The following is a 21,772-nucleotide window of genomic DNA, read 5'->3' on the forward strand; positions in this document are numbered from 1 at the left end:
AATATTGCCTTTAGTTTAGTTTAGTTCTGTCATGTGTATAAATAATACAAGGATCACAGAGCTTGGCTCTCAAGGACTTAACAAGCAAAAACCTTTCTTTTCCCCTGTTTCCATTTGCAGTATCTTAAACAGGTTATTTTGGTATCTGAAGACGAGCTTCTATACTTCTCTCCCCATTTAAGACTTACATCAAAGCATACATATAAAGGCCAGTGATGAGGCAACACAACATACTGTTAGAGGACTGGAACTACATAAACAAAATGCTTAAGTGTAACACGCCTAAAAGAGGCATGTGATTCCAAAGGACGTAAAATACAGCTTCTGAGATAATCTTCCTGGGTCTATTATCCTTGTCCTGTTTCACCCCATCAAAGTCAAGCTGCTGTTCGCATCTGCAGAACCTTCAGAATTTTGTCCTATCTGTGTGCTTTTGGATGTGTCTCATCACATTAAACACAGCTTCTTTGTTCTGTTAACTGTACTTGTTGTCTTGGTTTGCCATTGTCAGTTTCTCGTGTGTGTGTACAAAACCTTTTTCTATGCTGCATATTTTGGCTAGTACTTATTTGAGCTGATCCCTTAAGGCCACAGATCTCTTCCCTAATTGCAGCAGGGGAAGGGGTTATGTGTTCCATCTGTCTTGGCATCGGACCACCTTGCTATGGAGTGCATAAATTACAAGGGGTACTTCTTTATGGTGTTGCAGGAATTGGTGGATCACAAGGGGCTGTTTCATCAACATCAGAGTGGGATGGTCAGGAAAAGTGCATGACATAAACAGCTTTAGGAACTCTAGTCTGCTCAGAAAGTTTCAGAGTAGGACTTTCTTCCCAGATCAGAAAATCACCATTGGAGATGTGGAGATGCCAGTAATGACCCTGGATGATCCACCTTGCCCCTTGCTGCCTTGGCTCATGAAGCTATACACAGGCAGCCTGAACCACAGTAAAGGACAGCTCAACTATAGGTGGAGCAAGTGAAGAATGGTAGTAGAACGTGCTTTTGGCTATTGAAAATCCAGGTTCAGGAGCCTTCTGGCATGGTTAGACCTCATTGAAAGCAACATGCCTCACCTGTTGGCAGCCTGCTGTGTGCTCCATAATTAATGTGAAACTAAGGGGGAAAATGTCACTCTAGGTTGGACAGTGGAGGCAGATCACCTGGCCACTAATTTTTGAGCAGCCACACACGAAGGCAATAAGGAGAGCACAGGGAGGGGTATTGCTAATCAGGCAGGCTTTGAAAAACAGATTTATGAATGACCCAATAGGAACATGACAGCCACGCCTGTTGCTCTTAAGGAGGTGCCCCCTGTATGATGTGTGCTTGCCTGTAAATACTGTAACCCACCACTCCCTGCCCCCATGCAATGCAAGCAATAAAGACACTGTCTTTGTGAACTCAATTGTTTTTGTACAAGAGACAGTAAAGGAGTTCATGACAGGACTTCACGGGTTGATAAGCAAGGACAAGAGGTGTTTTGCTGTCATGTGGGGGAATGTCAGCTTTCTGCTCTGAGAAGCATCCCTGGGAGTGGAATGCAAGTCTGCCTTTGACTTCCCCATGGCATTCTGGGTGAAGCTGGGGAGTATGGCAAGGAGGACATGGATTCATCATGGGCTGCACTGGATCTCTGTGCTCTTGTACCAGGTACCTCAGAAGCTCTCTTTCCTGCCTCACCAGCTGCAACATCTCCTGGGTGTGGAGTTGCTTTCCACTCTCTTATCGTCCCAGTCCACCCTCCTTCCAGTGGTGGGGGTTGGGGGGGCAGTAATCAATGAGCCCACTCTTGAGTTTACTGCAACAAAACATAATAGCTCAGCGGTTAGAGCATTGACTTTGCAAACCCTGGGTTGAGAGTTCAGCCCTGGCGGGGTGTGGCTTTCAAGGGACAGGAGTAGGTTTTTTTTTGTTTATTTATTTATTTATTTATTTATTTAAAGTCAGTGATGGTGATAGGGTCTGCTGTGAGGGCAAGGGACGGGACATAATGACCTCTCAATGTCCCTTCTAGCTCTGTGAGATATGTGTATGTGTACAAGTGAAGGTCAGATATTAGGGAGATAAGTTTTGCAACACACAAAGGAATTTCATGGAAGAACCTCTGGAACACAACAGGGATGTGTTCTGTGCAAGAACAAATTTTGACTTTTCAACGTCCTCTGTGCAGCAGGTACTACAGAGATCTTAAGGAACCTGCTCGATTTGGTTCGCTTCCAGTTATTGTAAGGCACAGATTGAGGCGTGCTATCAGGCCTGTGAGTCCAAAAGCAGTTTCTGCAGCTGTGCATGCTGGGTGGGGGGGGCCTCGTTAGTGACTGTGGTAGTGGTGGTCACTACATGCTTCCCCTCCTTGCTTTGCTGGTGCATTCAGTCTTTCCTTTCCCTGAGGTATGGCAGTGCAGCTCGAGGTATGGGGGCTGTGTGGCTCTCACGGTTGCTGCCTGCTTCTCCTCCACACTGTTGGTACAGTGAAAGTGTCCTTTCCCGTAGCAGTCCAGGGATGGGAACAGGGCATGGCAGTGTGGCTTGTGCTTTCCTGCTTGTGGCTGTGTGTGTGGCTCTCACAGGTATTGCATGATTCCCTCTACTTGGCTGGAGTATTGAAAGTTTCCCTTCCCTCAAGAGCTCTGGGAAAAGGGTGTGTGGGGTCTAGGTGTGGCAGAGCACCCTGTGCTATCATAAAAGCTTTATGCTCCTTCTCTTACGACTTCTAGGTTGCTAAGAGGGATATTAGCCTCCTTAGAGTAACAAAAATTCATAAGGACTGGATACCGACAATGTGGGCAGAAGGCTGGTTGGTATGCTGGACTACTCTGTGGTGCAGTGATGCCAGATTACTTCATGCTGGCAAGGAAGGGTGTCCTATTGAGGAGGTTGAAATAAGGTAGGCTTCCCCAAAAACCTGATGAGAAGAATAGAGTATCCATCTGAGAGCTTTATGGAGATGTACAGGGAAGACAGGTGCTCTGTCCCCGGATACGTTAACAAGTTGTTCCAGACTCCCTGAGCCGCGTAGGTACAGCTCCTGCCACAGATCACACCCAAATGCCTCAACTAACTTATAGCATGATTAAAAAAATGAGAACTTGCCAGAGGTGTCCTCCTTGTCGTCACGATCCAGCTGTGAAATGCCCTAGAAAGAGGGGATGAGATAATACGTTCTTGGCTGTCAGTGAGATCAGCGGCTCCATTCGCCTGCTGACCATTGTTGTCGTCGTCCTCTTCTGCATCCACCGTGTCCTTCCTGCTGTTGCCAGAGGATGCCTAAGGAATCTTTTTGCTGGTATCAATACACTGTTTGGGGTTAGTGGTTGGGTCCCTACCCTCTAGAATCTCATGCAACTACTCTTAGAAGCAGCATATGTGTGGTGATGACTCAATGTCTGTCTGCTTCCGATGTGTTCTGGTGAGATCTTGGCATAGATCTAGTCTGTTTCTTTTGCGCTCTGTTAATACAGTTTTGCCTCTTTCTTTCCACCCACCTGCACCCCCCAGCAATAAGGTCCTCAATCTTCTGCATGCTGGAGCTTGCCTATGACTCTGGGAATTTGTGGCCAGGTGTACTGTGTGCTTGGCTCACCGTGCTGGCCAAACAGGAAATGAAATTGAAACTTTCCCAGCCCATTTTCTGTACATGGCGTTGGGACCTGCATTCCTCTGGGACTCTGGTGCCCTGTGTATTGCCCCGTGGCAGCACTCGCACCTGGAGTCTTCCTCTCCCCTGCCTTCTGGGAACCCACTTACCCCAAGCCCACCACTTGCCTCGGTGACCCACGGCCATTATTTTTCTAGGCCCTTTCCATCGGAGCAAACTGCACTCTTAACTTGCCACTTATCTGTGAGATGAGGTGGGGGGCTAGACCTGCTTCCTATTTCTCCCTTCAGACTGCCTCCTTGAAGCCTAACTACCCTCTCAGACTGGGAATTAGTCAGGTTCAGACTCCCTTGGCTTCCCCCTGACTTTTTGCAGCATTGATTTGTCCAAGGTGCCTCTGTCTATCTAGGCAGCAAGTCCTCTCCCCAGAGCTGGAAACTGATCTTCCTCTGGTTAATAGTGCTTCTTATAAGGCTTAGCTCGGCCTTGATTGGTCACCTTCAGCCTTCCTTTTATTGGCTGCCGACACAGCTCTCTCCAAGAGCTGTTTAATCCTTTGTTAACTGGTGCAGGGGGCAGCTGCCTTGTCAGAAGGGCAACCTCTCTCATGCTCTGACCCCTGGCAACTGGGAGAAACAATTGCAGGAAATGCTTAGCCTCTTGAGCTAGAGCACAAACTGCCATTGGAAAACAGGAGCATTGCAGGGGTAGAACGTGTTTAGTACAGATGGCATATTTGTAGAATTTTGCTGCCAAGTTTGAGCAAGCCCCTGTGACACATGTGCAAATAGTGTTTCTCCCCACCCCACCGACCACCCCGAGGCTTCTTTCTGACCCAAGTTAAGTTCTTATATTTGTCTAAAGATTGCAAAGCTTTTCAAAATACATTTTTCCAGGTGTTAGTTGGCAGCCCATTACATCATGTCTCACACTCGCAAAACTACCTTAGGCCATGACCCACAATAAAATAATATTAACGGAGGGGGAATATTGACCTTTATCCTGTGACTAGTTCACTTCAGTTAAAGTTTTATTTTCCTTTCGAAACAAAGAGTCAAATTGTTTAAATTTTGGTTCTGCTCTGGTGTGGGTCTATTAATATTTCCTAACTCTCTGGTTCAGGCACTAACTTCAAAAAATTTGAACTAGTTCAGGTGCATTTCCTGCAGACTGTCACACACTTGAGCTCACGCTGTAACTCTTAGCAAAAGAATATTTATTCTTATGTTCTTCAGGAGCTTTCTCAATAGAATTTCATTGAACAATATTCTGTCTGCAGAAATATATCACATTTTCCAGCTAAGAGCTGGATTGCTGGGTTAGGAGTCAGGGTTTCCATATTTTTTTCCATCTATATGCAGAATACATTTTGTATGTACACCAAAGTATGCTCACATTTTCACCACCAATAGAAACACATGCTGCTGGCTGTGGGCACTCTGCTAGTTGACTAGGCGGCATTTGAATTTCTTCTGTGTGGCTGCCCAAGCTCTCAGTTTACAGGGAACGCTGGTTAGGATAAATCACAAATCACATGATACCCATACATTATGTTATCAGAACTATATCTTAGGGTCTAGGTAGGAGCAGCCTCAGTTTGGGACTGGAAGTGATTAGCAATTGGGCTCAAAGAATGGTCTGACCTGTGTACCGTGTTTGTTCACTTCTCTGCGTTTGAGCCAGTCACCTCAAACACAGTGCAGCTAGCTCAAAACATTCCAACATTCTTGTAAGATTAAAAAAAAAGTTAAGTACTTCCTTTTGGAATAAGGAATGCATTACAAAGTAACAAAGAAAAGTAGCTTAGGGTTTTCCCTCCACTAATATTTCTTTACCTTATTAAATAATAAAAAATTCACTACCAGTTTTTATAGCTGCTCTTTTTACTCATGCTTTTATTGGTGTTTGAGTTTGTGTGTGTGCTCTTTCTTTTGAGGTGTTTTATGTCCTTCTGGAGTTTTGTATTTTTAGATATTTTTTACATGTTTATATAGTTTTGTTTTTAAATTTTGTAAGCCAGCTCAAATATTTTAAAAAGAGAAGCGGGGTAGAATATTTTAAATAAATGAATATCAGGGAGTGGGTAACATTGAAATCAAACAATAAGAAATAAATCTGTTCTGAAGAAAACAAACAAGCCTCCCTGCTGTAGTGCAGAGATGAGCAGACATTTTTACATGAGGCTCCTCTTTTCATTCCTGCAATTAGTAGCCCCCCTATCCTCACCAGAAACTGTCTAATGTAATCCAAACCACTGGAAATTTTGGATATCTTCACATGAAAAAAGAAACTGTTTTGGCACAGGTAAGAAAATAAGTATGTAGAATGTAAAAACTTTATTAATCGGTCTTTTAGTGTGAATACACGTATATTAAAACAGTATCATATTTCAGCATTTTTAATGAGATGGATGAGACTGAGACCCATTAGCTGATCATGCTGGGTCTCCCTTAGGAAATTTCACACGCTCTCAGGGGGCCTGTCCCTGACTTGGCGCACCCCTGACTTGGTGGACAGAAGGGAGAAGTTCTAAGCCCAGCCAGCAAGGGAAGTGAGGTGACAACTGGGTTATTATTAGTCAGAGGAGAATTGATACAACCCTTCTTCCTCTACAGATAGCATTCTCTTTCCTTCCCCCTCCTTTCTGGCCCTTTAGAGTCCCTCGCTCAAGTAGTCTCTCAGAGCATAACACAGTAACTTAGCCTGTGTACGTTGGCTGTGGAGTAACATCAGGAAGGAATTTTGGCACCAGGGAAACAAAGCCGGGAAAGGTGTGGAAGCAAAGTGAGAATGCAATGCTCCAAAGTTAAAACAAAAGTCCCAGTCCATGTTCTACCCGCCTTCCGCCTTACCTGCCATGTCTGAAGCCTGAGTTACTGGCCTCTAGCACTCACCAGCAAGCAAGAGATTTCAAGAGGATGGAAGTTCTGAACGGTAGTTCTTTTCCATAGGCAGTCCCCTGCCATTGCATACCATCTGATTATTGTATCTGTTTGAACTAGTTACTGGGTTTTGTTCTTTTGGAGTTAGTTCCCATTTGTGGGGTCTGTTCTCAATCACTCACAAAACAGCTCTGAAATAGATTATGGGTTCATCTGAACTCCCTGTTTCAAAGGGACTGATTTTTGATCAAAAAAGTAGTAGTAAAAAAAAAAGATTTCATTCTCACCCCAGTATATTTAAAACAGATAATTACACTACACACTATTTTATTTTGCTCTTTACTAAAAGATAGAATAGGCAGATAGCAAAACATCTGATATATTTCAAATCCTGGTACAGAAGAAAGATTTAAAGTAGCACCTCAAGGATATGAAGACCAGAGTTAGGGCCCGTCAGGTCAACTGGACACCATGTGAAACTGGAAATCAGAAGTAACCAATCAAGTAGCAGCAGAGGGTCCTTCCAAAGCACGTACTGTACTGTGCATATGCACAGGACAGTCACTTACAGTAAAATGTTGGGGCAGCTAGCCTAAGACAGCTGGAGCCAGCCAGCAGAGCAGTATCGACCCTGCTTTTACCCCTTCCCATGCCCAGCCAGGAGGGGGATATGCTATTTGCCCCCATCTTCCCCGAAGAGAGGGATATGCTCTTTTCACTTGCTCACACCCTCACTGGAACAAGCTTGCAAACTTAAATGCTGGGTCTAAGTAGGGAGCTCAGCTACTGCTGAAGCCTAGGCCAGCCTGTCAGCTGCTGTATCTGGAGCCTGAAGTGTGCGTTGTTCCGAGTTAGAACCATTTCAGAGTTATGAACAGCCTCCATTCTTGAAGTGTCTGTATTTCAGGGTCTGCTGTATTTGGAACAAGCTATATCTGCTACAGGCAATCTGACTGATATTCCATGGTTTCCTCTAGTATGGAGTTAGTTCGTCCCTTGGATAAACAGCAAGGTATATTGTCATGGTGGACAGATAAGGAGGCTGTTTTTCCCCATCTAAGTCTATATCATGATTGTTTTAAAACTTTTTTGGAAGTTGTAAAAGCTACAGAGAAGTTTCAGCTATATTCAATATAGGTGGTGTCCGCCAGTTTCCCTTGGAGAGAGATTCAACAAAGTTTAGTTAATTAATTTCAAGGTCTGAGATTTGTACGTGTCAGATTTGAATCTGAACCAAGAAAAAAAAATTGGAATGGAGCACAGCAGATCTGGGATGACATTTTCTCTGGGAAGACTTTCAAGCGTTCTTTGAAGTTCAAGATAACTGCATAGCCCAACATCCTTTTAATCACTCAATCTATAGTGAATTGTGAAATTGTCATACTCATTTTTGTGCCCTGCCATTTGCCTGTGTTCTGTAAATCTTTACACAAATGTCAACGTTAACACACATCTTCAGCTCAACAGCCCAACAAATATTGAATTCCTTTGGAAACCTGGGGCATGTCATGAACTCTTTGAAGGAAATAACAGAATGATTTCAGTCCATGGTTTATCTTGGTAGTCACACTCTCGCATGTCAGAGATTCTAAAGCAGTGGTGGGCAATCTGTGGCCTAAGGGCTGCATAGTAACAGAGAGATAGCAGTGTTAGTCTGTATTCTATCAAAACAAGAAAGCAGTCATGTAGCACTTTAAAGACTAACAGAATAATTTATTAGGTGATGAGCTTTCGTGGGACAGACCCATTTCTTCAGATTTGTAGCCTTATCAGAACAGACTCAATATATAAAGCACAGCAGTCCAAAAATGATCAAGGTTGGCAAGTCAGATAGAAGAGCAGAAAGAAGGGGACGTGGGGTGGGGAAGTTAAGTGTTAAGTCAAACATCAATGTGTGCGAAGGGTCCTTGTGATGGATCAGATAATTGCTGTCCCTGTTCAAACCACTTGTTAATGTGTTGAATATGAATGTTAGTTCCAAACAGTCTCTCTGTAGATGGTTATTAAAGTCTCTTTTCTCCAGAACGCAAACGCTCAGGTCTTTACCAGAATGGCCCTCTCCATTTAAAGTGCTGGCTGACAGGTTTGTGTATTTGGAGATTTTTGATGTCTGCTCTATGTTCATTCATTCTTTGGTGAAGAGTGTTTGCAGTTTACCCAATATACATGATGTGTGGGCACTGCTGGCGCATGATGGCATGTATGTTAGTTGAGGAACAGTAAAATGTGCCCCTGTAATGTGGTTAGGTCCAGCGATGGTATCTCCAGAATAGATGTGTGGACAAAGTTGGCAGTGGGGCTTGTTGCAAGGAGAAGTTCCAGGTTTAGTAGTAGTGTGGTATAGCCTGTGAGTATAGCTAGTGAGTATCCTCCATACGGTTAGGAGGTCTATAGGAGAGAGCAGGCTTGTCACCTAGGGCCTTCTGGAATGTGGCATCATGATTTGGGGTAGGTTGCAGGTCTTTAATCGTGTTGCAGTGGTTTGAGTTGGGGGCTGTAGGTAATAATGAGCATGCAACCCACTGGGATTTTATGAGTGGCCCACGAGACATTTTGTTTACCATCACCTATGTACAAGGTTGCCAGATTCTGCTAATTTTTATCCACATTGGTGTTTTTTTTCTACCAGTATTACGAAAGTGAAATGCATGTAAAGTGAGAGCATATGAAATGAAGTGCTGTGTGACTGTGAGAGCCAAGCATTCCTTCTGCATCTAATCAAAGCACTGATGTGGTCAATTGGGACAACTTTGAAATTATAGATATGCGAGTATAGTTAACAAAACGACCCCGTCCTGGGAGATAGTCTAGTTTTCTTCTGATCTGGGTTAGTCAGTCCTTTACTGTTGAATGTGTGTATTAGAATCAACACTTTGGAATCTTTTTGCACTATATCTTTGCTGCTGCTTTGGTTTAGTTCTTATGGCTAGAGTCATGAGTTTTCCTTTATTGCGTGCATTGTAGCCCAAAGATCTATCCAGTGAGACAAAATTAGTAAAGGGTGGTAAACATTTCCATTTTAAACAGGGGAACTGACAACCTCTGCAGGCCCTGGGCAAGTGGGGTGGGACTGGCTCCATGATCCTGGAAAGGGTGGAGCCTCAGGCAGAAGGGGCAGTATCAGGGGCTCCCAGCCCTGCACACCCTGTGGAGCACAGTGCATCCCTCTCCCAACCCTCAGAGTGGCCTGGAGCATGCGGCATGGCATTCCCGTGTCAATATTAGGGGCTGGGGCTCTAGCCTTTGCCACAGTAGCAGTGGTGGCCGTGAGCCCAAGACCCCTTTGAACTGCTGGGCTTCAGAGAAGTTGCCCTCTTTGTTGCATTCCTGCTCCTTCCCCCCCACCATTAGTGGGCCTGCTTTTGGAACAAGCCCATTAACAGTGGCTATAAATCGCATACATAGGTGACAAATGTCAGTTTAATGGATCTGTCTGGGAACAGCTGAGCTATCTTATGTTTCAACGTTAGTTATGTACGAGAGGAAATAAACATTCAGTGACAATTTAGGCATTTATGAAACTCTCATGACCTTTCACTTACAGTCAAAGAGGCAAAGTTGATAGCACATTCAGTTAATAAAGCTGCTACTGCTTCCTTTATCAAGCAAAGCAGCATTGAAACTTCCATTCATTGGCCCAGTCTACAAATACTTTTTAAATAGCACTTTCCTTAAACTTCTGTGGATTAAATAAACTTGTGAGCTGGGAATATCTGTCATTTAATTCACAGTTTGGTTGCTTCATTTCCTTATTTTCTGTCTCCAAACATCGAAAAGGGGTGGTCCTTTGCTGAGCTGTGGTATCCACAAATACTCTGTAGTGCTGTTACTGTTCTTGGTGACCTAGAGAAGGAGGCTCTGTCTGTAGATGGTTGTGTTTCTGTTTTTTTTGAGCTGCTGTTCTAAAGAAATGCAATTACATTCTTTCACCACCCCTCTTTTCTTCTGTCGACCTCATAGTATTTAAAAAAAAATTGTATCTCTGTGTAACCAATTCAGAGCTATCTTTATGTGAAGATCTTAATTTTCTTTGGCATCGTGATACTTTCAGGGATCCAGCTAAATGCACATGTGTGAGAATCAATCTGAATTTAATTTTATTTTTCTCTCAGTAATGTTCATGTAGTTTTAGTTCTGGCTTTTTTTTTCTTACCTCTTTGAGATTTTAGATTTAAAAAGTGGTTTTAGATTAATTAAAGAGTTTAACATAAGAGCATAAGAATGGCCATACTGGGTCAGAACAAAGGTCCATCCAGCCCAGTATCCTGTCTGCCGACAGTGGCCAGTGCCAGGTGCCCCAGAGGAGGTGAACCGAAGACAATGATCAAGCGATTTGTCTCCTGCCATCTGTCTCTAGCCTTTGACTAAAGGCTAGGGGCACCATACTTTACCCTTGGCTAATAGCCATTTATGGACCTAACCTCCAAAAATTTATCAAGCTCTTTTTTAAACTCTGTTAGAGTGCTGGCCTTCACAGCCTCCTCTGGCAAGGAGTTCCACAGGTTGACTGTGTGCTGTGTGAAGAAAAATTTTTTTATTAGTTTTGAATCTACTATCCATTAATTCCATTTGGTGTCCTCTAGTTCTTATATTATGGGAACAAGTAAATAACTTTTCAATATTCACTTTCTCCACACCATTCATGATTTTATATACCTCTATCATATTGCCCCTTAATCTCCTCTTTTCTAGACTGAAAAGTCCCAGTCTCTCTAGCCTCTCCTCATATGGTACCCTTTCCAATCATTTTAGTTGCCCTTTTCTGAACTTTTTCTAATGCCAGTATATCTTTTTTTGAGGTGAGGAGACCACATCTGCATGCAGTACTCAAGATGTGGGCGTACCATAGTTTTATATAGGGGAAGTATGATATTCTTTGTCTTATTTTCTATCCCTTTTTTAATTATTCCTAACATCTGCTTTGCTTTACTGACTGCCGCTGCACACTGCATGGATGTTTTCAGAGAACTATCCACTATAATTCCAAGATCCCTTTCCTGATCTGTTGTATCTAAATTTGCCTCCATCACATTGTATGTATAATTGGGGTTATTTTTCCCAATGTGCATTACCTTACACTTACCCACATTAAATTTCATTTGCCATTTTGCTGCCCAATCACTCAGTTTGCTGAGATCTTTTTGAAGTTCTTCACAATCTACTTTGGTTTTGACTATCCTGAACAGCTTGGTATCATCTGCAAACTTTGCCACCTCACTGCTGACCCCTTTCTCTAGATCATTGATGAACAAGTTGAACAGGATCGGTCCCAGGACTGACCCTTGGGGAACACCACTAGTTACCCCCCTCCATTGTGAAAATTTACCATTTATTCCAACCCTTTGTTTCCTGTCTCTCTTAACCAGTTTCCAATCCATGAAAGGATCTTTCCTCCTATCCCATGACCACCTAGTTTACATAAGAGCCTTTGGTGAGGGACCTTGTAAAAGGCTTTCTGGAAATCTAAGTATATTATGTCTACTGGATCCCCCCTGTCTGCACGTTTGTTAACCCCTTCAAAGAACTCTAATAGATTAGTAAGTTTGGGTCTGTACAAGTGATTTTAGAAGAAGTTGATAAATGAAACAGTAATAATAAGTTACTAGGATCGGATGGTGTCCACTCAAGAGTTCTGAAGGACAAATTGCAGGATTCTGAGAGGTTCCACCTCCCTGGTGGTCCTGAACAAGAGCATTTGCTGGACCAGGGAAGGTTCCCTATCACAGCCCCCAAATTGCCTCCCCCTTCCCCCGACACTGGGCTACTCCCCTACCTTCTGCTGTTGCCTGGGCACTGGAATGTGGCTGCTGCCAGGCTATCACCCATGCCCTGTGGCTACCAAGGGAAACTGGCTGCTGGCCGTGCTGGGGACACAGCTCCAGCCTCACATGGCTGTCTCCAGCCCTGCGGGGCTGCCAAGGAAAGTCAGCTCCAACCCTGACCTGCAGAGCTGCTGGAGGAAGCCAGCTCCAGCTCTGCAGGAATCCTGAGAGATGCTGGCTTCAGACCAGTGCTGGGGACGTAGCTCAAGCTCTACATGGCTACCCCTGCTCGGCTGCTGGAGGAAGCTGGAACCAGTCCTGTGGGACTGCCCGCAAAAGCCGTCTCCAGCCCTGGGGCAGCTGTCCCCGGCCTGGAAGAGCTGCCAGTAGATGCCAACCACAGCTTTGTGTGGCTTTCCCCTCCACCAGGGTTGCTGCGGGGATGTAGGCTCTGCTGTAACCCTCTCTCTCCAGGGCTGCCAGAGGAGATTGATTGCACCATCCTGCATGTCTCTGTGATCCAGTGACACCCCTCTTCTTGCTGGGTGAGGAATGTTGCCAGACCACAGAATGCCGGATTTAGGAGTTCCAGCCTGTAACTGTGTGATATGAAACCTGTCATGGAAATCAGCCTCTGTACCAGATGACTGAAATATAGTTAACATAACAGAAGTTTTTTTTAAAAGGGCTCTAGAAGAGATCCTGGCAATTTATAGGCTAACTGGTTACGTGAGCCTAACTAGCAGATTAGTAGAAACTATAGTAAAGAACAGAAATATCAGGTAAAGATAAACATGGTTTGCTGGAGAAGTTAGTACAGCTTTTGGAAAAGGAATTCATGCCTTGCCAATCTATCAGAGTTCTTTTTGGGAGTCAAGGAGCATGTGGATAAGAGTGATCCTGTGGATTTAATGTGCTTGGAATATAAGAGAGCCTTTGACATGTGCCTCACCAAAGGCTCTTAAGGAAATTGGAGGTGAGTCTATATGTTTACTGTAGCACTTAGTGAAGAAGCTACCTATGCTGACTTGAGAACTTTGCCCATTGGTAGAGGTGCTCCATTTCGCTGAGAGGTGATAGGTATGTGAACATCAGCATAGTACTGTCTACACTGCCATTAGTGATGCACTTACGCCAACATCATGTTTGCATGAAATGGTATAATAAAGTGAAAACCAGTTCTGAGAAGGAAGGCTGTTATGTAAACTCAAGTATATGCACACATGAAAAGTTCAGTACAGTCCAAACCTTATTCAAAGTCATGAATGGTATTCTATAATTTATCCAAAGACATTACCAGGGAATAGCTTAAGTTCATTTATTTAGCATGCCCAATAATTTTGTTCTTTAATTACAGGTTATTACCATGAAAAGGAGAATGTGATAAACGTCTCACTCTATGAAATTTGGCTTATATGTGAAATCTGCCAGGTATAGATATGCATGTGTCTCTCTGTTCAGAGCTTTGATAAGTAAAATGACATTTTGATATTCTGCTGATTTTGTTTTCCACACATATATAAAATCTTTAGGTAAATTTAAGTATTTTTATTATAATTCTGAAGAGATATTTATATATTTTTATAAATATTTTTAAAAAAAAAAGACGTCTCTGCTGTGGAGATGTGCATAGGCATCTCTCTGATCCGCTGGCTTGGCATTAAATGTAGATCATGAGAGAAATGGGGAATGAGCTATTTTCCATGGCCTATTAGCACTATGCGGTTGTCTTTTTGGATATTATCTGCTATGCTAGTTTTTGTATTTGTAAAAAGAAAGCATTTACAATATATTTTTATTCCAATTATAAAAACTGCCTCAGTGATATCTTGTGAAATGTGCTTCATTGGTGAATTATGTATTGCATACTGGTTTTTTTATTGTTGTTGTTGATTTGTGTTTCAAGCTGAGATGCTGTCTCAAATTCTATTATATGTACCAGTTTGGATTTGTGTATCTACCTCCAGGACTTAAAAAACATACCTTCCAAGCCCTGTCTGTTGAAATTCCATTTATTATCATAGGACTGAAGGTTACCTAGTCTAGCCCAGGACTAAGTATTATGTAGACTGTATGTGACAGATATTTGAATAACCTGTTCTTAAAAATCTCTAATAATGGTGTTTCCACAGCTTTCTATGTAATTTATTCCAGTGTTTAACTGCCCTGACAATTAGGAAGTTTTTCCTAAAGTCGAGCTTAAACTGTCCTTGTAGCAATGTAAGATAATTTCTTGCCTTATCCTTAGTAGTTAAAGAGAACAATTTACTGCCCTTCTCCTTGTAACAGCGTTTTATGTAATTGAAAACTGTCACCTTAGCCCCTCCCAGTCATCTTTTCTCGTCTACACAAATCCATATTTTTAGTTTTCCCTCATGGGTCAAATTTGTAGACAATTAATTGCTCTTCTCTGAGCTTTCTCCAGTTTGTCCACATTTTTCCAGAACTGGACACCATACTCCCATCTTCGGACTAATCAGCACAGAGTAGAGTGTAAGAATTACTTCTTGTGTCTTGATAACAACGTTCCGGCTAATACATCCAAGAATAAAATTAGTTTTTTCTGCAAACAGTGTTACATTGCTAATTCATGTTTAGTTTGTGATAGCTACCCTCTGATCTTCTAATTGCTTTCCACAATACTCCTTTCTAGATCATCATTTCCCATTTTGTATGCATGCAACCATATTATCAAAGACTTAGCTCACTACAAGCAGAAGAGTGTGGTTCTTGCTAGAACCTCAGCAGTTCTTGCAGCCTGGGCTTTGGAGGTTGACGTATTGTTAACTTATTGCAATTAATTTAAATATTTAGAGATTTATTTTTATTTTTTCAACCTAGGTAGCACAAAGACCTGTGGAATATGAGTGATGACAAACCCTTTTTATGCACTGCCCCTGGATGTGGCCAGGTAATAGGATGCTTTGAATCTATTAATGTTGATCAAGTAGAAAAAAACAGGTAATTGTATTTTATGTTAGATTGAAGAATAGAAATATTTCTTAATCACAGGTGCTGGAAAGTAACTGTGAGCTATAATTATTTTATAAAGCAGATGACAGTAGGAATTTTTAGTGATTTTAAAAAATTTCAAAAACACTGTCCACAGAATGATAAATTCTTTTGAAAATAAAAATGAAAGAAAAAAAATTTCACATTTGTCATATCTCTATTTGAAAAATGCTTGTTTTAATTCTGTATTTGTAGTTTTCTAAGTTTTAGAAATGTTCTAAATTTGCTTAATACTGATAATGTTCTCAACTCTCTAAAAGCAAGTAGCCAAAAAACAAGTGTAATGCAAAGTGTTTGTGAAGTCTGTGGAGGTCGGGTAAGCAGGAAGCTAGGATAGTGAAGTTTCTGTGTATACTTTGTTTCAGTAAACATCCCAATTTCTCCAAACGCATTATAATAAACCAGTACCAGCCTGCTGGTTCTACCATGCTTCAAGAAGGAGACTTTCCCTTTTTGATTGGTCATATTGAGAGAATATTCCTAACAAATGGGGGTTCCCAGTCTGCTTTTTGTCCATTTCTAAATTTCCCTCCCATTTTGAGCTAAAGCATAACTTAAAAAAAAGAAGGCGCCAGTTGTTGTTTTGGCAATAATAGGCCAGTAAGAAAACTGCCTGAAACCACAGAAAAGAACAGAATTACAATATACATAGATGAACAAGAGTTGCTAGGGAAGAGTCATTGTAGCTTTTATAAAAGTAAAATTATGCCTCAGTAACCCTATTAGAATTTTGTTAAGGGTATCACCAAATCTGATCAAAATATACAGGTTGAATCTCTCTGGTCCATAACACACTCATCTGGCAACATCCATAACCTGACATGATTTTTGTTTGCTAGATGACCACTTATCATAGGTATTGCTGAGTTTCCCATGGTCCCATGAAGTTTGTTTACAGCCGTCAGATCTGGCTGTCAGCGTTCTGTGTTGTTATTTAGTTGCAGTTTAGCCCTGAATGTCTTCTGTGAGCTCAATAAACAGTGGAAGTGTTAATAATGCTGCTAGACAATATTGAGCTACCGTGGTTCAGCAAATTCTCTTGTTCAACACGGGTCAGGTCCTGACAGTGCTGGATTAGAGAGGTTCAATCTGTAGTTGATAAAGGTCCCTCTCTAAACGCCCTTGAGCAAAGTAAGTGATCATGGAATAAGAGGGCCGTTTGTTATCCAGGAAAAGTAACTGATTAAAAGATAGGAAACAATGTAGGAATAAATGGCCAGATTTTGCAGTGGAGAGAGTTAAATAGCAAGGTCCCCCAAGGCAAAGTGCTGGAGCTGATGCTGCTCAATATATTTATATATGATCTGGAAAAAAGGGGTGAACAGTGAGGTTGCAAAATTTGCGGACAATAGAAAAATTACTCAGATCAAAGGATCTCACAAAACTGCATGACTGGGCAAGCAAGCAGCAAATGACATTCAATATTGATAAATTACAAGTAATGCACATTAGACAACATAATCCCAACTACACATATATAATTATGAGTTCAAAATTACTTGTTAACTCTCAAGAAAGAGATCTTGAAATTATCAGATCTCTGAAAACATCTGATCAACATGGAAAAGCTAACAATGGTAGGAACCATTAAGAAAGTAATAGAAAATAAAACAAAATATCATAATGCCCATATATAAATCTATGCTATGCCCACACCTTGAATACTGTGTGTCGTTCTAGTCACCTCATTTTGACAAAGCTGTGTTAGCATTGGAAAAAGTGCAGAGATTGGCTACAGAAGCAATCAGGAGTATGGAACTGCTTCTATACAAGGAAAGATTAACAAAGACTGTGACTGTTCATCTTAGAGAAGCGATGACTAAGGGGGAATATGGTAGGGATCCATAAAATCATGAATGGGTTGAAGAGAGTGAATAAGGATGTGTTATTTATCCCTGCACCTCACACAGGAGCCAGAGGTACAAATGAATTGAATAGGGACACCATTTTAAAAAAAAAAAGATTTTATTAAGTGTTTGCAAGTGATGACAGATCAAAATAAGTTACTAAGCTAAAACAAATATGCCAGCTAAACCTAATAAGTAAGGCCATGGCTACACTAGCCCCCACCTTTCAAAAGTGGGATGCTGATGAGCCACTTCGGCATTGCTCATGAGGTGCTGCTATCAGTATGCAGTGCCCCATTAGCGTAATGGTGGCTGCGCGTGTTTCGAAAGTGCTGCTTTTGAAACACATACTGCCAATGTAGACAGAGGCCTTTCAAAAGGACCCCCGGATTTTGAAAGCCCCTTCTTCTAGTTATGAGGTTTAGCTGGCATATTTTGTTTTAGCTTAGTAACTTACTTTGATCTGTCATCACTTGCATTATGCTAATATAGCAGCACCTCATTAGCATCTGCCGAAGTGGCTCATTAGCATCCCCCTTTCGAGAGGGGAGCGGGGCTAGTGTAGCCACAGCCTAAGAGAAATTGTTACAAATCATAGTTTCTCATCTTAGTTCTTATGTTGGGTAAAGTTCTGCATAGGCCACATCTGATCCTTTTCCTGAGCTGGGTCTAGCAGCTTCCCCCACCCCCTGCCCTATTGTTAAGAGTTCTTGTCTTTCCAGGTTCTTTCATGTGTCCTCCTACGATGGGGAACAGTCTGTGAAACCAGTTGACAGTTATTGTTTGCTTTCTATTCCTTAAATAAAATTTACCTAGTGTGGGAAGTCTTTGTTCCATTTCCTCCACTCTTGTGGAAAAATTCAAGAGGGATTCCAAAGTCAGGTGGCATGGTCACATGTCTTTGTAGAACCAACCACAGTTTAGATTTACAGGAAAAACAAGACTGTTTACAGATTGTTGTCTTTTCACTGGGCCACTGAGTTCCTTAGGTATCACTAGTAGCTGTCACTCAGAGACCTAGATTAATAAACAGGATTACCTTCCATATTTCTAACTTCATGTACAAGAAAGATATAGGCACACAAATAGAATATATACATTAAGAGATTGTAAGCTATTGAATGATAGGTTACTTGTCTAATTTTGCATAAAGCATATTCAAACTATTGATATTCATATTCAGAAACAAATTTCCATAAAAATATGAGGGTGCAGGGTCACATCTCTCCCCTGAATTCACTGTTAAATGGTTGAACAGGCCCAATTTGGAGGCAGTGTCCCAAGTCTCCTGTTTTCTTAGCAGGATGTGTGCTACCGTGCTTTCCTGCCTTTAATGTGTGCTGTCTCCTTGTTGAATTATTGCAGGACTAAGCTCCAGCACAGTAATTTGGAGTGTGTGTGTCCTTAGTTTTGTTTAGCCATATTAATGGTGAATGGTCTGTAAAAATCCTAAGCTCTAGATCTTTAACCTGTTCAAACATTAGTGTCTCAACTGCTTGACTACTCACATTGTGACATAACACTTTTTTCTGTGACAGACTAATTCTGTTCAGTAAGGGGACTTTTTTGCATAGAAAGGCAATAGAGTCCTTCTTGTTGTCCTGTCCAGTGTGCATAACTACTGCACTCAAGCCAGTGTCAGATGCATCATTACACAATTCAAAATGCTTATCAAGGTCAGGGCTGGCTACCATAGGCTTTGCTGACAAGAATGCTTTTACCTTATCAAAGCCCTTTGGACATGCCTCTGACCAAATTATCTTAGTAGGTTGGTGCTTCTTACGCAAGTCTGTGATTAATGCTACCATGTCTCTTACCCACCCTCCCTCCCTCCTTCCCCGCTACCCCTCAACCTCCTACGGTAATTTGCCAAGCCTATGAAGAATTGGACCTGCCTTTTAGTATGTGGCACAGGTCACTTCACAGTGGCTTCTAACTTAAAAGGATCAGAGGTCATTTGCTCTTCTCACAACCCAATGTCCTAGACAGGGACAACAAAAGTTCCTTATCTTGTACTCAAGTGGTTTTATGATCAGCCCAACCTCTTTGAACTTTGAGGGCTCCACCTGTGGTGCTCCTTGTACTCACACCAGGTATTGCTGAACACAGCAGTGTCATCTGTATAGGCCCTTGCAAACCATTTAACACTTAGTTGATCTCGAAGGTTGCTGTCACGTTCACCGAACCAAAAGGTGAAACGGAATTCATAGAACTCTGTCGGGGAAAAAGTGGATTTCTGTTGTGCTTTTTCTTCCAGAGGGATCTGTACTTAAATCAAAAGTACTGAGGAATATGGCCCAGATTATTTCATGCAGCATTAAGCTTCCTCTGGTCCACACAATGTTACAGTGCTGTCCTTCTTGGGGACCAAGACTACAGGGGCTGCCACGAGCTGTTAGATTCTTTAATTACTCCCAGGTCCAACATGTTTGCTATCTCTGTGCAATTTTGTACTTCCTATAAGGACTGGAAGTGGGAGGTAGTACTCCCTTAGTGAGGATTTTTTGCCTTTTCTTTGGCTTGTTGAAAAATGTGTTGCTGTACCTTTGTAGTTCTGCCAGCACCTCCTCTTTTTTGGCTGCAGGGTCAACTCATTGTAGATTTCCACATTCTCCAGCGCTGACCTCTCTTGGCACTGAGCCAACAAATCAGTGAAGGTGTGTAGTCACTTTTCCCTTCAACACAGCAGTTGTATTTACCTTGGCTTCTCCACTGGGATGGGCTTTAAGCTGGATCACATGCGCCAGATGGAGAAGAGAATCATCTTGGGACCTTTTAACTTGCAACCTGTCCTCATTTGTCACTTCTACCACCTCAGAAAACCCCTCCCCTGAGTTTTAAATTTTGAACTTTTTTTTAGGGTTCAGCACCATCAGTAAGTCTCTTGTGTTTACAAGTATTTCAGTCATACCCCACCTTTTTGTTTGGCCTGACTATCTTGGAGGTTGGCTTAGACAATTTCCATCATGTCTTTTAACTCCCTTCTGAACCTTGGAACGTACTCAGTTACTGGTTCATCCTTCGCTTCACTGCTCTTTTCCCTTGTGTCTTTAATGAGATGGAAGGGCCCCCTCACTTTCCGTTCATATTGAAGGTCCGTGGGGAAAATCCTTTAGACTCTTGGGGTTAGGTTCCTGTAAGCATATGATAGAAATGGCAGTAACTCATGAGTTTTGACCCTTTTTCTTAATATACATCCCCAGCTTGGATTTTAGGATCCCATTTAACCTTTCCTGCATTAGGCATGATAGGGAGCAGTTTTAAGTTGTTTCATGCCACGCATCTTCTGTAGCTTATTGAATAACTATGAAATAAAGTTTGCCCCTAATCAGGCAATCCCCTTGGGGAAACTCACTCTGCTAAATAGGGTGAACAGAGCTCTCGCCATTGTCTCAGCTTCTACATGCTACAGCAGGGGTGGGCCAGCTTCTTACAGTGGACCCTAAAAATCCACTACCACTAAGCTCTGCTTGTTCCCCCTCTGAGCTGGAGCTGGCTAGACGAATGCTTTTACCCATGCTGTCAGCCACCACTCTCAGGAAGCCCTTTTGCAAAACAAGGAAGAGGCAGAGAGGAGCTTTCTGGGATCCCCTGGGTTTCTTGCTCTCCTGGCATTCTGCGTAAGGCCTACGGTAATCCCTCACATCATTTTGTATTCCTGGACAGTAGAAATTCCTCTTTAACTGTCATAAATCCTCTGTATGCCCATTTGCCCTGCAAGTGGACTACAATGAGCAGTCGGCATCATTTTCCCCCCAGCAATGTCTGGGTAAAACCAACTCTGCACAGAGTTGGTCAGGGCCTCTGTTTCAACTTTCTAAACGTGTGGACACTCACCATTGACTTTATAACATCTAGCGATACAAAGTCAACTTTAATAAATTCAGCTTTATTTCCTAGTGTACACAGCCTTAGGCATCTAGATTGAAATTCTCGTGTCAGTTATTTTTTTTTCAGTATTGTCTTCCGTTCTTGTCATGTGATAGCTAAATTAAATATTGGATGAATGAGATGAGTTGTGGTACTGTTGGAGCCATAATCTGAGTTCCAAGTGTGTGTTTAAAAAAAAAAGTGATTCTGTAAAAAATCTGTTTTGTAGAGGGGACTGTGTCTTGGGAATCCCCTTGCTCAGATGACCCCTTTATTGATTTTTAAACCTAGTTCTATATCCCCATGCACTACAGCAAAGACAATCCAAATGGTTGTGGATTTTAGAGCACTTACAATGGGCAATCCTTAATCGGAAATCCAGCCTCACACACGTTCAGCTTTCTATGGCAGAAAATCAGCTCTTCTGTAATTGCAAAACCTAAGGAGGTTACCATGTTCAAAGACAATAGATATTTATAATACAGCTCCCTGCCACTCAGTCACGTTACCTGAGATATGTGCAAGTTGAATGCATGTATCTCGGGGTTCTTCTGTACAGCACATTCTTTCGTCTCTGGCATTCTGTTATCCAGAACTCTCAAATAACCAGCATTTTAACCATAAGTAAATTTTAGTTAGGCTTTCCATAAGCACAGTATAGTGAAAGTAAATACAAATCAATGCAGCAAATACAATGTAAGTTACAGTGTACAAATACTATTGTTGGTGGTAAATAATGTACTCTGCATACATTTGTTTCTGTCTTAATATGTAATCTTGTTTTTCTTTAGGGTTATA

The 21,772-nt window shown here is 42.0% G+C and overlaps 1 protein-coding gene across 3 annotated transcripts in view; it reads left to right on the forward strand.

Annotated features, from left to right (window-relative positions):
- Positions 1-21,772, forward strand: part of ATF2 (activating transcription factor 2) — a 102,679-nt gene that overhangs the window by 10,358 nt on the left and 70,549 nt on the right. For all 3 annotated transcript variants that reach the window (XM_075001823.1, XM_075001824.1, XM_075001825.1), the window contains exons 3-4: positions 13,603-13,676; positions 15,087-15,156. In XM_075001823.1, the coding sequence (XP_074857924.1) occupies positions 15,109-15,156 (48 nt within the window). In that variant the 5' untranslated portion in view covers positions 13,603-13,676; positions 15,087-15,108. The remainder of the gene's footprint in view (positions 1-13,602; positions 13,677-15,086; positions 15,157-21,772) is intronic.

This window comes from Carettochelys insculpta, chromosome 8 (assembly GCF_033958435.1).
Source record: "Carettochelys insculpta isolate YL-2023 chromosome 8, ASM3395843v1, whole genome shotgun sequence".
NCBI lineage: Eukaryota > Metazoa > Chordata > Testudines > Carettochelyidae > Carettochelys > Carettochelys insculpta.